Below are 18,421 nucleotides of genomic sequence, written 5' to 3'. Positions count from 1 at the left end.
TGATGGCCACTGTTTTCTGGGATTCACAAGGTGTGATCTACATCGACTAACTGCAGAAGGCCTAAACGGTCACAGGGCTCTACTATGCTGAATTATTGGATCGATTCGACGCCGAATTGCAGAAAAAACGACCCCATTCCGCAAAGAAAAAAGTGCTCTTCCACCATGACAACGCACCGGCTCACACCTCCGCCGTCGCCACAGCCAAATGGTCGAATTGGGGTATGAACTCTTGCCTTATCCACAGTATTCACCTGATTTGGCCCCGTGCGACTTCTTTTTGTTTCCAAATTTAAAAAAGTCACTCGCCTGGTAGAAATATGAGTCGATTGAGGAAGTTATCGCCGCCACGGAGGCGTACTTTGCAGACCACGAGAAAACGTATTTTTCAGACGGGTTAAAAAACTTGGAGGATCGCTGGGTTAAGTATATCGAGTTAAAAGGAGACTATGTTGAAAAATAAATCGCCACCCTTCCAAAATTTTCGTTTTTCTTGTGTAGGCTAAGTACTTATCGGACTACCCTCGTATATAAATGACTTGCCTAAAGCTATTGCACACAAGTGCATCTGATTTGCTGTTGATATTTTTGTAAATTATTTTATGTAATTATTAGCAGTGATAGCCTATTGGTTTAGTAACACGGCCTCTCAATCTAGGGGTCTGAGATTCAAATCCCAGGCACGCACCTGTGACTTTTCTAAATTATGTGCGTATTAGAAATTAAGGTTATGGCCATCAGTGGGTCAGTAATAGGTTAATGATGTACTGAATCTTAAAACATCGGGAGCGTTCAAGCGTTGGATTCCGAGCGATTGAGTGGAATTAGTGTGGTGGTATGTGGTATACTGCAGGACCCTCCCAGTGTGTTTAGCAAGGGACTTAAAAGTATTTACGGTAGGTTTTGCTCAATGCCCAAACAAATAAAAAAATTAACATCAGTGAGATACGAATACAAATAAATACAAATAAACGAAGATTTTTATTAATTTAAAATGTATGTACTTATAAGTCTATCTAATCTATCTAAAGACAAGTTTTGGTTATGTTTTCGAAAAAAATATTAATAATAATTGCATAACATGTATCTCGCACTTTCTCTTCCTGTAATTCAATAACATGCCATCATTTTCGTGTAGTCTTTAGATAAAATCAATAAAATTGTCTGGGCGAGGGGAAGCTCTCCCGGCCAAAGCTCAAAATCATGCGCGCGTCGGTAATCGATACCAACTTACCCCTCGCCATATACCATTTTCCTTCCAGCGGTCCGGGTGCTCGGCCGAGGCGTAGTGTACTTTTCTCTATAAGTGCAAGTTTTTTTTGTGAATTAAGTGTCTGGTGAGGTGACGGAACGATGAAAGTATTACGACGTATTAGGAAGCCCCAGGAGAGTAGCCGCGGAGAGAACCAGCGGGAACAAAACGATAGGGAGCGCAATAACGTAAGTACGCAATACGTTTTAATGTTCTCCAATTGTACCCTTGTTTCAATACTTTTGGATTCTGAAATATGGTGGCATGCATCTGGATTATATTTTGATACCCGTATAATAAGGTAAGACTATCACTGTGTTACAGGAGGATGACAGGCTGGCGGTATTACCGCGTTTCGATCGAGTGATACGTGAATTCCAGCTGGGCAACGGTCATAACAATGGCTTAATATTCTATGTCAGAAAGGCTGACCGCGCTTACATAAACCGTCAGGGTGAGATGCTGGGCCGTCTGATAAGTTTACGTGATGATCACGTGAACGAAGTAATGATGGCTACGGATAGCGCCAGGTTGATCGAGGAAGAGTGCTCCACTCTCGATCTAACCGACGTTTTAATCATGCACGTGGAGTGCATGAAGGTGCGTATCATTGTAATGTTGATTATATTCAGAAAATTTAATGTAGTATTGAATTATTTATTGTTATTTATTTGTTTAATTATTTATTGTTATTTATTGTTTAATTATTTATTGTTATTTAATGTTGAAATACCTACAGTCATCTACAATATGCATTGTAAAACTGCGTAGTTAGGTACACATCATAAAATGGCGGCACCATTAGTCTTTGTTTTTATAATTTGTAATTTATCAAATCTTAGGATATTCCGTAATACAAATGTTGTGTTGAACCAGTATTAGAAGTACATCAGTCAGAAAAACTGACTTAATTTAGTTAAGAAAATGTGTAAAATTTCGCCGCCATTTTGTATTCCCTTGGGTTACATTGCGCATGTCAGATTTTGGAGGTGCGCAATGATCAACAAACACATTTATTATGAAAACAGGCTGCGTGCGCATGTTCAAATAGGCGACCTCAGTTATCTATAAATTATTATGGAATCCTAAGATATATCAAACAAATAACTAAATGAATCTGATGAGGGTTTCATTTGATTTCACAGATTAATCGTATTTCAAGCCAATTTACATTTAATCGGCCGTGGTACATGTTTTAAGTCTATTTTAGCTTGTAACATAGATTTGTTTAACACACCAATTATAAATATTTCAGGCTCTTCTGGCGCGGGACATTCAAACAGCCTTTAAAAGGCAAATCGCTTGTACAGTCTTTCTTACAAACCTCTTGGAATCTCCAAGTCACCTGAACGAAGATTGGACACTTCACCTGCTGTACTCTGTGGCCCTTGATACGAGGATTGTGACGGGAAGGGCGGCAGCTTCAGGATGTGGTTAGTATCATTACGATAAACTAATCCCCTTATGTATAATAAATTAATTATATTTATTAGGCATTACAGAGAGAAGGTATAAGCTAAATGAAGCAACTTTTTTGGAGGTTTTATACGGAATTCACGCTAAGATTCTATCTCTGAGAAGTATTTAAATTAAAGCAAATAAAAGCACAAGCAGTATTTGCTGAGTGACACCATAAGTCCATGCGAAAGATTTTTGACGGTTTAAAAGTAGGTAGGAACCTACTTGTGATTTTTCAGGTGTTTCAGTTAGTACAGCTGCAGCAAATGATGTGAATTTTCGTTTCTAGAGAATAGATAGGCTACATAATAAAAGAGGAACGTGTTTGTGTTTTTTAATCCCCAATTAAAATAATTAAATTATATACCTACCCTACAAGCATACTTAGAATGATAAAGTATACAGTATTACAACGATGTGCGATGCAAATGTATGGTTTATGTCCATTATATTTTCATTCAAATTATTATACATTATTTAAAATGATCCTATTGGTATTATAAGAAAAATACATGTAAAAGAAGGCGAATGTTTGCGATTTCCTGTGTTCCAAAAAGCGGATTTTAATAAACAGATATTTGTCACGTTCAAATTACGCGAACGAATTTCCTGTAAACGTTAATTTGAAGAGTTCATTATAGTGTGTTGTTGGCAAAGCAAACCAAAGCTTAAATACAGTGGTGTATTTTATGCAGAGCAATTGTCGCTTTAACATTAATTCTATGCTTACTATAAGCTCGGTCATTCAATTATATTATTCTAAGATTTTTTTTACCCGTCGTATGTTTTGCATCTGCTCCCAAAAGAATTACAAATTGTATTGCCATTTTTACATTCGTTTTTACATTTTTTTGTTTTACGTTGAGATTTGTGGATTTACACTAAATCATTAAATAACACATGGTGGTACTAATTTAAATTTATATTTTGTTTCAGCGGCTCTTGATATTACCAACTTAGACATGGCAGCGGACGCGTTACTGAGCTGCTTCCGTCTCTGCTCCCGCCCGGGGAGCCACAAGAGAGCGGGCATACTGGATATAAGCAATCAGCTTATAGCCGTATTTTTCGGAATGAAACAGTTGGGCTTGCACCGCCCTCTTCTAAATGATTTGGAAATTAATCCTATAAATCAATATTTACCATTTGCACCGCAACGAGGCACTTTCCAGAACTTTGCTCACGCCCACGACTTCTACGATTTTGCTTTTGAACATTGCCCTCCAGAGTACGATCGTTACAAGCGGCTGATTCTAATCAGACTGGTGCCTCTAAAAATGGCAAAGGGTGTCATGCCAAACCAAGCACTCATGCAAGCGAATAACTTAAACATGCTATATGATTTAGGTGTTGCCATGGAAACTGGTAACCTGTCTCTCTTCGACAGAATTGTGTTTCACTGCACTCAATTTTTTGTGACACATGGCCTTTACAATTTCATCACCCAACACCTGAGATACGATACGCAGCAGAATGCCCAAGAAATAAACTATTGTTTGGGGCAGGAAAATAGCAATTTCTTGGAAGTTGCTGTTTACCAACATGCACTCGAAGTTAATGCCACCAGAGAGGCCGATAGGGAAGCCTTCCCCTGGTATTTATCGTCCTGTTGCTCGAATGATACATTCAAAGAATGCATGCACATGTTTACCAATCAAGTGTTTTTCCCACAAGATGAAGTCCTGCCGAATCTGAACTAAATATTATATAGCATAAGTCCAAGATTTGAAGCAGTACCCATTATATAATCGAGCCTCCAGTGAAATAAATTTAAAGCCTTGAAGTGGGAAATCAGCTACTAACAATAATAATCTCTTCTAAAACTAATATCAAACTAGTTAACAACCATATATCTTTTCGTAGTATATTATCCTTTATTAGAACTTTAGGCCATGTACGTGGAAGATGTCGATATTTTTTAAAATCTGCATGTATTGTAGATCTGGATATAATATACAAAATGGGTAATGGATTGTAGAACAAAATTTCTTTAAAAAAGATCTTGTATCACAAATTTTTCTAAGTAGGTCAAAACTGTACTTACTCATGAGATTGAGGAGTAAGATTCGACTACATTCACGATAACCCAAATGAACTTCATTTGAAGTAGTTGAAGAGCTTTCAATTTATTGCACAAAGGAATGTCTACCCTTCAATATATTGGAGTTGCATTATAAGGTTTTTGTGATGAATGATTTTAAGAGTACAAATGTACGGGAGTAACTATAACAGACAATATTTAGAGAAACGAACAATCGTCCTGAAATGATACACTCACTTTCAGAAACTATCAGGGGAAGTTTTCGATAACAGTTATATGATGGTATCATTTCCATCTTCGAAATGTTTATAATAGCTACGAGTCTCGTATATAGTAGTATAAGTTTTAATCCTTAGTAGGTATAAGATAAGTGTCATACTTTGGTCGCGTCATATCAAAACATTATTTTATTGGAGGTGCGACATTATTATCTATATCTCTCACACATATTTATTATAGAAGGTAAGGTAATTGATGTTCGAACACAGAAATTGCATTTGAGCTTTTTCGAATTTTAAACGTTTAAATGTTTAAACTCACGGCAATTCGAACGAGATTGTATTTATCGTGAGATCTTGGAAGAAGGGAAGCACATATCATCGTGCAATTTCTGTATTATTTAAGTTGTCAAAAATTACGAGAGGTTTAGGACTTTTAAAGGAGCTTAGCTAAGACTGTGCTCAACTATTGTATGGTGCTCTTTTTATAGTAGTTTTACCGCCTATACTTAATTCCACGAAAACGTGGAATTAAAATTATATTTAGTTTACTTCTAAATGTTTCTATCAAAGTTCTTTTTTTATATTATTTTAAAGTAGTTGTCTTGAAAAATACATATTATTTAAGTCTAAAAATTTTATAAGTTTATTCTATATTTTTAAAACATATTTAAAGTCAGGTACGAATTTAGCTAGCTTTTAGCTTTATTGAATGGGGGTTTGACGATAGGCACCAAAAAAAAAACCACGATAAATACATCGGATCTATCCGTTCGCTTAAAATTATAATTATATATTAATAACCTAAATAGTAGGTACATCTCGTTGTACAACTTATGTGGTTGGCACAACATTATATATAATTAAATGTCTATCTTAAACATTAATAAATGTGCTTTGGTGTCATTATTTTGATAGTAGATGTTTGCGGCGCGTGAGCCCCATTGATGTGATTACATATATTAAGTATATTTATTCTCTTTATAGTAACTAATAAAAATACGTTATTCCAACGTTTGATGTATTTTGGTCCAGCGAATGAGTTGGAGTCAAGTAGGTAATCTCGCCATAATATAATCGAGAGGTTACCTTTTAGTTAAGCTAATGTGTGATACACTTTGTCCGCTGAATAGGCATTCTAATGAACTATTTCTCAAACATACTATTTAGAAGAGTAATTCGTTAAGTTCCAATTATCTACTAATATACCTACTTACATTTCTTCGATAGGAAGACATTATATTATGATACTATGCGTAAACGTGGTAACGTAATACCTAGACTTGTTATCATTTTCATATGAATAAAATTCATCGCAGCGGATTAAACACTCATTGGTCAAAAGATTGATTTTTATTGAATACTAACATTACTGTCTATCCGAAAGTATAACTGATGAAATGTAATGATGTTCACTGCTAACATTTTTGGGTTTGATCGAAGCGAAGATGAGTATATGGAATTTTCTCACATAGAGGCAATGTTCAAAAGAATGTTTGTAATTTATTACTCGTAGGTTACTTCATTTATGTTACAACGCTACACTGAGAATTTGGCAGTGAAGCGATATTTCTTAAGAATTTAAGTATACTAATGATCAATAATTATGATAATAACTGTTTAGATGATAAGAGTCTTTGTAATAACTATTGGTGTTTCCACGACAGCCTTACTTATAAAAAATTAATCAATCATGAATTTTTAAGTCATTTTTAATTGGTTTCTTAATTTGTATAATATGGAGATTAACTTATTTCAGGCTTTAATTTTCAATCACTGCTTACTTGTCCGAAATTTGATATGAAATGTAATATGTTTTGAAAATGACTTTCTTACAAATATGGGATCACTTTGAAATTGATGATTATAATAAGTTGTTCTAATAAAAAGTTTAAAGTTCAGTAAGGCTGTCAACATTTACGGTAGTCGTTTCCCATTTAACTCACACTTCTTCGGTGTTATTATATATCTTATGTATGCTTGTCGTAAAGTTGGACGATTTTTTTTATTGTATCAGTAGTGTTTTCTATCAGTATATGCAACGTGAATACCTATTACATACTTCTATGTACCTTTTATTCTGTCTGTATAAGATAACTATGTGAAATTTTAATCGTATTTTTTATCGATGTTTTTTGGAAAATGTATCTAAGAGGTACAATAAATTTTGATGTAAATAACAATGTTGTAATTTATTTCGTAGTTAGATCCTTAATTCCTATAGTTTGATTAATATACAGCAAGATGCCCCGTAACCATATCATATAATACTAATAGGATGAAACTATTTCTTGATCCAATTTACAACATTATAATATTATTCCCGCGCAAAATACAACTCCAACGTCAAGAGCGTTCTTTTTCTTTTTTATGCTAACTCCATAGATTAGTAAAGATTACTCACTCCTAACAAGAAAATGTACCCAGTTTTGACAATTGAAATAGTTGCGTAAAAAAGTTTAACTACGTCTCCGTGCTAAAATGTCCCTAAAATATTGGAAATAATTATTTATTTATTACGTAAATAACGTAATTATTACGTAAATTAGTTATTTATTCGTAAATTTTCTCTAAAGATGTTTTTATTTGTCAAGGATTCAAAAAAAGAACTTACTAAAATAAGCCGTTTGTGGCTTCATTCAATTTCAAGGCGGCGAAGTATCTTTACTGTCTATGGCTAACTCATACAACCAGCTGTACCAGCCAGAGACAACATAAATGGGCAGTTATTACTTATTATTAAAATAACACAAAATGAAAATAACACAAAGTGATTAATTAAAATAGGTATATAATTATTTAATTTGAATATGTTTTTAACAATACAAACAATAAACCGTTGCTTTATTGCATTTTGCTACTCTAGGGAAAATGTTATACTAGGGACCTTAATATTTTACAATAATGTACAATTTCCGATCCTTTATGACGTCTTTAAAGAAAATATGTAGTTATATCATAAACAAAAGTTTCTGGTATTATAATCCTTGTGCTGTAGCATGGTGCGGCTGACAGTTGACAATAGTGTCATATTTCTGATTGACACTTCTCAATATATAGTTCACAGACCTGTATTTTTTTTTATATACTCCAACCATATATTAGTAAAGATTACTCACTCCTAACAAGAAAATGTAACCAGTTTTGATAGTTGAAATTGTCACAGTCGACCATTTTCGCGTTTAAAAATATAAAAAAATGTAGTTTTTAGATAATTTATGAATGAAACGATATTTCTCTTCGATTTCGTGTCTTAACTGCGCATGTCAGCATTGTTCCGCATAAATTACACCATGACAGCCATTAAATGGCTGACAGAATTGTCAGCCAATTAAGCCATTTAATGGCTTCCATCAATTACAAGGCGGTGAGATATCTATACTTATCTATGACTCCAACAAATTTTCTATCCTTGTGGCTATCATCGGAAACAGTTACCTATTTGTTGCCAACTTCATAAGCATTTTTTTAATTTCCTCTGATAAAACCTTTCGAGAACTTACGTTAATTTAATAAAGTAACAACATAAAAGGAGATGTTTCATTTTCGGCCATCTCATGTACACTATATCTAAAAAACACGAATAATTTGTATAATTGAAGAAAAATACACATATATTTTGATAACCTAAAGTATTCCTGTTTAAAAATATTTAAAATAAGCATTGAAATATTAAATATGGCGGAATACTGTCAATGTCAAGTTTTCAAAACTGTCGATGTCGGTTAGGGAACCCATATGTACCCCTCACATAGGTTACTATACACTTTGGATGTCGGTAATTCTATATTTCGCTGTTTTTAATCGTAAAGTTATTGTTACCTTAGTACTTTACAACCTGGCTTTTATTTTGGGAAACCGGTCATTATTTCTGAATTTAATTAATTATATATAATAATTATAACAAAACCTCCTTTTAAATTGTATCTGGTTTTATAGAAGTAAGTGATATGTCAAATTAAAAAGAAGAAGTTGTCAATTTGATATGTGTAAAAGTGGATATATACACATTATATAATAGTGGAATCCAATGTAAACGTTGAATAAATATGTACTGATGAGAAGATTCCATTTCAATCCTGAATATGTTTCTGCTCTGTGCTGCTTACGGTTTTGGACTGATTCTACCTTACTTGTTTACCCAGCTTATGTTTTATGGACTCTTGTGATTTTCGTGCGATCGTTGTGGATTGTGTTAACAAGGATTTAATATCATCAAGTAAAATATACATCAGTTAGTTTTATTACTTGTGAAATAATCGTTAATAATTTTAAACTAGAGAAGCTAATCTTTTTACATTTCTCTTTTTTTTAGTAATTACAATAGCAAGACAAGGACATTCTTGAGATGACAAAATAATCAGTTATTATTGCAACTGCATCGCTGGGCAACGAACCGTACTCGTAGGTAGCTGCGCTCACATTATGACCATTGTTTGATGTTTGGGCTGAGCTCTTCACAGGATATTACAGAACCTGCTACATGATTGGATAAAAATATTGATAAGGGAAGATATTGAAAATGAATAAATAATGTATCTAAGTGAAGAATAAATAAAATATTATCTAAATGTGTACTTAATGTTGTTTTATTTACACACTTAAATGTTTTAACTAAAATAAATTGGTATAGAAGTACATATTTTGGTATGTTTGTTTTATGTCAAGAATAGTCAAGATTTATGAAAGTAAATATAATTAATGTTTATTAAATATAGGTATTGTTTCTCAATACATACAATACAATATTTATATATCTACGCCCATTCGCGTAAAAATATATTAAAAAGTATATAATGTATATAGTAAGTTAAAATAGAATGACAGATGACATTATTACGGTAATCACTACCGCCATGATGTTTTCCACTGTTGTGTTGCAAGTTTAAGTGTAAATGATTGTTTTTAAACATTTAAACGAACATGGTTTGAAGAAAATGCACCTCTGCGAATTGTTCTTTGCATGTTTTCTTAGTTTTTAGTATAGTGTACAAAAGGTGGCCGGAAGCCCGTACGTTTTGAAACATCTCCTTTGATCTTATTTGTCAATAAACATGACATTTTTTTAAATTATTATTATAGTCTATACCGTCCTACTACGCTCCGATAAAGTTCTCTGTGCGTGCTAGGGCCGCCACTGGCAATCATAATGTTGCTAGGTTCCACTTCTTAGGTAGTTTGTACCTTACACACACTCACACTTCTTAAGTAGAAGTGGAATAAAATAATATTACAAATCTTTAAGAATATTGATAAAAAATAATAATTTTATTGACAAACAATATATAAGATGTAGTATGTAAGATTGTAATTTTATTAAATGCCTTGTACCTCTACAACACTTTCGTGTAGGTTTCGCAGCTGTTACGCATTAACGATAAAGTAACATTAATATTCCATTTATAAAAGTTTTTATAAATGAAATATTAATACATATTTTTTTTTGTCTCTGTGTACCTAAATTGGTCAAGCTTTCTTCAGAAACTTACAATAAAACTCTAATTAGTGGACTGTAATGAAACTTCTTTAAAATATAAGTTTCATGTAAGATATAATAATTTTTATTTACACTATTTCATAGAAACCGTCCATGTTATTCTCTGGCCCTTAAAGTACCTTACCACTATGCAAAATCATAACAATCCCTTGGTACGTGAAAAACAAAACTCAAACGTATACATGGGAACCGTATGCCAACTTTTTGGTGCCAAACGTATGGCAAATTGTTAATGCATTACTAATAATAATATAATTTATCGCCTCAACATATAATACAATACAATACAATAAGAAAAGGGAAAGATTTATAAAAAAAAAAAACATAAAATTGTACAGGCAAAAGGAGGTGACTCAGCGTTTGCTGACACAGAGTCAGGGTCCCGTGCAGCGCTGTTTTCCAGCCACATCCTTGTCCCTCAGATGTTAAGCGGGAATAAGTGGGGACTAAAACCCTCTATCACAACTTTTGATGTTTAAATTAAGGTATGCGGTCTCATATACAGTGGTTCTTTCCAGGGTCGCTGGCTGGGCGATTAGAACTCCTATTCTTGCCGCCTGCAACGCCAGAAGTCCCACTTTAGTCTCTTACGACAGGCAGGGGATACCGTAGCCCTGTTCTAGCCCAAAATTTTTATCCAATACGTAGATGGTGATGTGGTAGGTCTATGTGTCTACCACATCACCATCTACGTATAATCACAACTATACCCCACGGCCGGGACAAAATGTCGGCAAGCAGTGTAACCAAAGTGGTTGCAATTTAGTGAATGTGGTCCATGTGAATAAAATTACGCATTATCGTATATATCTTATGGCAACTTTTGGTGCCATACGATATATACGTTGTACATGGTTCAAAGGGATGGCTAGATCACTGTTTAATTACAGAATCCGCAAATGATCCGATCCGATGTATATGTTATCTGATGTATTATGGTCAGATCATTATCCACTTATCTAATATAATAGAGTATAAGTATAAGTATCTTATTATAATAGAGTGTAATTTAAGTGCAATTAACTCTTAACTCAAAAAAGTAATAAAAACTCAATGATATTATTTGGGGCAATAGAAATAAAGATCAAATTAATTTATATTCTACTGAATGTCATCATAAAAACGTCAACTAAGATTAATTACTTTTCCTGATAAATTTAGGTTATGTTGTGATAAATATTGTAATATTTTAGATCATATACTTGAAATTAATAAATTATATGATAAAATTGTATCAATTTTAACTAAAGCTGCGAAAGTGGCTCAAAATTACATGCATACAAGAAGAAAGAAAACTGTAATTGGCTGTAATAGTCATGTAAGTAGAGCTTACAAAGAAGCCAGGTGTGGGCTTAAAACGTGGTTACTAAACAGAAAACCTAATAGAAATGTATTAGACGAGAAAAATATTTAAATCTCGTGTAAAATGGGGTAAAAAAAATCAGAAAAAAAATAATTTTGATATTTTAGCTGCCCATCACTTAAAAAGGATTTTCGATCATTTTGGAAAAATACTACTGATGCTAGTAAAAAAACAGTTTTTCCTGTTAATATGGCTTGTCTAATGGAAAGGATATTGCCAATGTTTTTAAATACCATTTCGTTGTAAAATCGCCACGAAGATCTTCAAATTTCAAAATTATTAGTGATTTAAATTTTAGTGAAGTGTTAAATAGAATCACAACAAAGAATTTTACAAATATCATTAGATGCATGCCACCTGGAAAGTCTCCTGGACACGACAGTCTTAGCATTGAACATTTATGATACGTAGGACCTCACTTGCCCAGGGTCTTCACATTATTTTTTCTACTGACATTATTCTTACTTACCATGTGACATGATTGTGGTACCCATAGCAAAAAATAAAAATGGAGATTTGACAAATAAAAATAATTATATGCCTATATCATTGGGAACAATAATTAGAAAAGTGTTAGATAGTTTAATACATATATAAATAAACAAAAATATCCTGTGTACATGATAATCAATTTGGTTTTAGACCTAAGCTGTCGACTGAAACAGCTATTTTGTCTTTAAAACATACTGTTAATTGTTATTATACTAATACGCCAATATTTATGCTTGTTTTTTTAGATTTAACAAAACTTTCGATTTGGTTTGTTATGATATATTATGGAAAAAATTACAAGAAATTAATGTTCCTTTTGAATTGATTAATATTTTGAAATTTTGGTATTGTAATCAAATCAACTCAATTCGGTGGGCAGGATATTTCTCAGATACTTGTATATTGGAATGTGGGGTGAGACAGGGTGGCCTGACCTCACCTACTCTTTTCAATCTGTAGGTAAATGCGCTTATTGTAGAGCTCAGCAAGAGCCATGTCGGTTGTCATATTGATGGTGTTCCAGTAAACAATATAAGTTATGTTGACGACATGGTATTGATGAGTGCATCAATATGTGTTTTGAGAAAACTTTTACATATTTGTGAGAATTATGCAAAAATTCATGGATTAATGTATAATGCTTAAAAAAGTGAAACCATGGTTTTTGGGGCAGCGGTAAATATCCCAATAATGTACCTCATGTTAAATTAAATGGGACACCTTTAAAACTAGTTAACCAGTCCAAATATTTAAGGCATATAGTTACCACTGACCTTAAAGACAATCAAGACATGGAAAGGGAAAGAAGAGCATTGTCAGTGAGGGTCAATATGTTGGTTCGAAGGTTAGCTCGATGCATGTCTAAAGTTAAAATTACATTATTGAACGCTTATTTCACGTCTTTTCATATGAGCAGCCTTTGGACAAATTACACCCAAAAATCTCACAAAGCTCTTCGAGTTCAATATAATAATGGTTTCAGGATGCTGATGGAACTGTAGTGCATCAGGGATGTTTGCAGAAGCTCATGTAAACTGTTTTTATACCATAATGCGAAAAAGATGTGGCTCCCTGATGTACCGTGTATGGGATAGCTCCAACAGCATGCTGAAGATGACAAGCAATAGAGTTGACTGTAGTTATATTTCTCATTGCAGCTTTCTACATTTAAATTTTTTAAGTATCAAATGTAAATGAGTCTTTGTAACTATAAATAAATAACTAAATTATTATTATAGCTAATTTCTCACCAAACCATCAATGAAGTCAGATAATGCCCACTTTCGACCCTATTGACAAATTGAGAAGCTTCTTTAGACCTTTTAGCATAAAGAAGGTCATTTTGTACGTTAAAATATTGCTTAATTGTAAAAAATCTCATCCGTAAAGATATTTTTTTCTGTGACGTCCCTTTGCGTACCGATTGCGTACTTGTTTTGTATTTACCACAGTATTCTTTTTAAAATTATCAGTTAAGAAATTACCATTACGTCTGTTATAGACTGCAAGTCCTAATTCAATTTTTAAAATACGCGACATGGTCCTAGGTGCTATGTTCATCTCCCAAAAATCTTTAAATTATAATAAAATCTTTTGCCTTCGGACAGGATTTCTTCAAAATATTTCCCTTGCTGCTTTGATCGCCTTTTCATACGAATACTACGTGGAAGGCCAGATCTTTTTCTATCACAAAACAAAGGAGGTTTCATTGTACCTATCAATAGCCCGATACACAAACATTTGACTAATACCAAGCGTATGGAGGATTTTAAAAGTTGTATTTGGCTCCATACTTATTTTATGTAATGCAATCACAGCCATTTGGTTTTCTTTAGCACTCCACTACTCCACTCCATTTCAATATCACAAAATATTTTACAATATATTGGCGCGAAAATAAGAAATCACAATGAACAATCGTATAAAAATGTCAGATTCCAAATTAAAAAGTAATATATTGTTTATTTTTAGTTTTAGCGGTATTTATGGCCAGACTAAGTATGTGTGAAAGAAATTGTAGTATTTACTTGCCGTAGTTACCTGTATAATAAATTAATGCAGATTATGTAGTTTTCATATCTTTTTACAGGTTTAAGGGAGTTAAAAAAACTACATAACATTACATACAATTAAAAAATAACCTTATTTTAGAATTAGATACTTTTGTGACAAAAAAGTAAAGTCTTTGTATTTCAATAAAAAACAAAATGAAATATTATAAATAATCCCAAAAAAGATGCACGAAGCATCTAGGCATGATTACAGTTCCACTCCCGCCACGGCCCACCGTGGCGGGAGTGGAACTGTACCGGAGATTGTGGGTTCGAATCCCAATTCGAACCCACAATCTCCGGTACCAACAACCGGGCCGTTCCCATTGGGCTACGAGGCGGGTGTCTGTTAACGTTGAAATTCTGACGACATTCATAGTTTTCACTAATACGCATGCGCCAACAGATAGATTTCGTGGATTGCTTTCCGAACAAAATGTATTTAAACAAAATTATAGTGTAAATACTATATCATTTTGTAAATAATAATAATAATATGTAGAAAACTACAAGCCAGTAATAATCAATAAATATGTATGATATAGATATAAGTATACACAAAACTAAATTGTATAAAATTACAATAAAAATTTTACCTATTCATTGTTTTAGTACAAACTAAAATAAAAAAATCCATATCGAAAATGGCTGGTATTAAATAATTGTGTCTTAAAAAAGAATTGACAAACAAAAGCGTGCCAACTTCCAGCTCCAGACTCCGACGTGACTCGAACACGCAACCTTCCGATTTGATGTCAGACGCGCTACCATTGCGCCACGGAGTCGTTACATAGCGTCGCAAAAAATGAGAACACCTTGTCCGAGCGGTTTTATGTTTTGGTGAATTTACAGGTTAAACAAAAACGTTTTGTTAATGCTCTCATTCTATTCCTACTCTAAATTACTGAATTTCTCACAATTCACTTTTTCTATCCGTGAAGATCGCATATAAATCCATTCGGTACTCTGCATCATAGGTAGTTTAGTTTGGAAAGGATTATTCATTATGTCATTATTGTTATAAAACCTAGTTTTTAGTTTTCGTGAGATTTTAAAATGCAATTTAAAATCTCTTGATGTATTTACTTGAAATTTAACATGTATTTTCTTATGTAAGTGACTTATACTCTTTTAGAAAATAAATATCTTAAACCGTACATAAACTTGTAGTTTTTCAGAGGGTTCAGAGTAATAAAAATTTTAAAGTTCGATAACGAGAAAAAACATTATTTTCGATTCCTGGTTCGGCATACAAAAATTCTAATTTGTGAGCGCTACCGTGTTATATAGGATTTTTTACCAATAAAACTTGGTGGTGTTCCTCGGCATTATGCAGAGAACTCGCTGTTCCCTGAGGGAACGCAAACGGAGTCCCCTGAGTGCGGGAGATTTGGGCACTCCTTGCACAGGTTTGCAATCATCACACACCTTCAGGTGTTTACGACTACACGTGCCGTCATCCGTAGTAGGATCCCTGCCTTGTTGATCACATTCTTGTCGTCCAATATAGCGGAAGCCACTTACGAACCTCACATTCTTGGTTTAAATTATTTCACATTATTCGAAAAGTAGTAGGGACAATATGGTTCAAACGGAAAACTACCATCGCTACAATCTAATCTAACTTATAGCAGTGCTTTTGTTTCGGCGGAAAAGTTGCCACCTATCGGTCGTTTTGCATAAGAGGCGACCAATTCTGTATCTACTCACGAGTGGTTACGCGTCTTTGATAGCGTTTCAGGTAAAACCCCCAATCTGTATGGAGCTGGTTTCTTTCTGATCCTTATGGGTGGCAGTGACCACTTTCCAGGTATACTGCATCCACGTTTTCTACTTCGATATTTAAGGAAAACAGTCGAAACTATCTACAATGTTATGGTTACTTTCTATTAAACCGAACGAAAATCACCTTTATTGATAACGGGTGCGTCCATATTTTCATCCCGTAAAATGTTATACTCATAGGATCTTCTAAACGCGCGTTTCCCAACCTGTGGTCCGCGGACCCCTGGGGGTCCGCGAGTATATGTATGGGGGTCCGCGGTGTCATCTCTGGACCATATATAAATCGCTCATTAAATGAAAAAGGGCCGCTTTACTGCTTTTTTCAACCACATACCTATTTGAAAAGGTATTCTCTACTCTTGTTTATACAAAAAAAAAAAAAACAAATAAAGAAACAGATTACAAGCAGAATCTGATTTGAGATTACAGATTAGTAGCAACATCAACCCGAATATCCTTGATTTAGTTTTTTCATATTTTTCATAATAAACAGTTATAATTACCTTTTGTATTTGTTTCTTTTTTGTATCTGTAATAACTAAAATAAATACATGGTTACATGTGTTTTTGCTGTTTATTTTATTAAGGGGGTCCGTGAAAATTGTGCTTGATTTCCTAAGGGTCCGTGGACTGAAAAAGGCTGGGAAACGCTGTTCTAAACTATAAGTCCAATTTACATGCTATAAAGAGCAAATTTTATGTACATTAAACGCTTGATATTTTGTAACAATTTATTTTGGTAAGGATTATAATTTGGTATCTATTAACACCATTTTTATATTTTTTGAAGGTGGTAGAACCCTTTGTGGTTCGCCTCCGGCGGCACCACCGCCACATCTGTTTCTACCTAATAACAGCAGTGTTAGGCGCTGCTGTGTTCCGGTTTGAAGGGTGTGGTAAGGGAGACAGACTTTTCCGAGGCGTTCCAGCTTAGTCCTCAGGGGTAGCGGCACATCTGTGGCCGACCTCGGGTAGGTATATCTAATCCTGGGGTGGCACGCGTTGTCGCGAAGATACGCGGAATAGGCCTTAGCGTTGCGTCTAATAAGACCGAGGCGCTATGGTTCCACGGCCTGCGGCGGGGCGTGGAACCACCCTGCGTGTCAGTGCAGGTGGGTGACGCGGTTATCGAAGTGGGCAGGTGCATGAGATACTTGGGACTCGTGTTGGACAGCCGCTGGCGTTTCGACGAGCATTTCGACCGTCTGGTTCCCCGGATTCACAAGGTAGCGGGTGCTTTGCACAAACTGCTGCCAAATCTAGGGGGACCAAGGGAGGAAGTCCGCCGCCTCTACGCAGGCGTCGTGCGCTCTGTCGCGCTCTACGGTGAGCCCGTATGGTGTGATAAACTGTCGGGCTGCCGACGCCGCGCGGCCAAATTAAATGCCGCACAGCGTATGATCGCGATCAGAGTCGCACGAGGATACCGGACAATTTCGTATGAGGCGGCCACAGTCCTGGCGCGGTTTCCGCCCCTGGACATTCTGGCGGATATGACCGCAGAGATCTTTTTTGAGATCCGCGGTCTCCGCCAGAGTGGCCATCCTCCTAACGACGAGACGGTCGAAATGCTCCGGACGAGAGCCAGCCGGCGCGCCCTAAGGCGCTGGCGTGATAGGCTCCAGGAGCCACGGGGCGCACGCCAACGCGTGGTCAGTGCGATTCTGCCCAGCTTCCGAGCCTGGCTACAAAGGAAGAAACGCGTCACCTACCGGCTGACACAGGTGCTCACCGGACATGGCTGCTTCGGTGAGTACCTGCACAGAATAGGCAGGGAGGCCTCAGCGCAGTGCCACCACTGTGGACATGCCCAGGATTCTGCGCAGCACACGCTCGAGGAGTGCCCAGCGTGGCAGGCCGAGCGGCAGATCCTGGTGCAGAACATAGGGCCGGACCTCTCCCCGGAGACTGTAGTTGCAGCGATGGCCCGTTCTGGCGAAGCGTGGGATAGCGTGGTCGCGTTCTGCGACCGCGTTATGCTCGCTAAAGAGGACGCCGAACGGGCCAGAGTGCGCGCCGATCCCGCGCGGAGAAGAAGACGCCGAAGGCGCAGATAGCGCTCCCCGGTGCGGTGTCCCTGTAGTTCCGGGACTAGAATAGGGCTACGGTATCCCCTGCCTGTCGTAAGAGGCGACTAAAAGGGGGTTTCCGGGGTTGCCGGCGGCAAGAGTGGGAGCTCAAACCATCCGTAGAGCAACCCCGAGAAGGACGGCGGCATGTGTGGTCGCATGCCGTCGTAAACACTAGATGTGAGGGAGGAGCGT

General features: G+C 35.7%; 1 protein-coding gene across 1 annotated transcript; it reads left to right on the top strand.

The window, feature by feature from the left end:
* Positions 1 to 1,269: 1,269 nt before the first annotated feature.
* Positions 1,270 to 7,128, top strand: LOC140743367 (PCI domain-containing protein 2 homolog). Its single transcript, XM_073074550.1, has 4 exons — positions 1,270 to 1,440; positions 1,577 to 1,852; positions 2,508 to 2,685; positions 3,647 to 7,128. Exons 1-4 carry the CDS (start codon positions 1,354 to 1,356, stop codon positions 4,408 to 4,410), a joined length of 1,305 nt encoding a protein of 434 aa, XP_072930651.1. The 5' UTR covers positions 1,270 to 1,353; the 3' UTR covers positions 4,411 to 7,128.
* Positions 7,129 to 18,421: the final 11,293 nt, after the last annotated feature.

This window comes from Epargyreus clarus, unplaced genomic scaffold (genome assembly GCF_041222505.1).
Source record: "Epargyreus clarus isolate Ecla_fem2 unplaced genomic scaffold, WU_Ecla_fem_2.2 ptg000007l, whole genome shotgun sequence".
Lineage (NCBI taxonomy): Eukaryota > Metazoa > Arthropoda > Insecta > Lepidoptera > Hesperiidae > Epargyreus > Epargyreus clarus.
This window is presented reverse-complemented; position numbering and strand designations above follow the sequence as displayed.

Coding starts and splice junctions, on each gene's coding strand:
- LOC140743367 (XM_073074550.1), top strand. CDS start 1,354: ATGAAAGTATTACGACGTATTAGGAAGCCCCAGGAGAGTAGCCGCGGA. Junction 1,853..2,507: donor TGCACGTGGAGTGCATGAAG/GTGCGTATCATT, acceptor TAAATATTTCAG/GCTCTTCTGGCGCGGGACAT. Junction 2,686..3,646: donor GGCGGCAGCTTCAGGATGTG/GTTAGTATCATT, acceptor ATTTTGTTTCAG/CGGCTCTTGATATTACCAAC.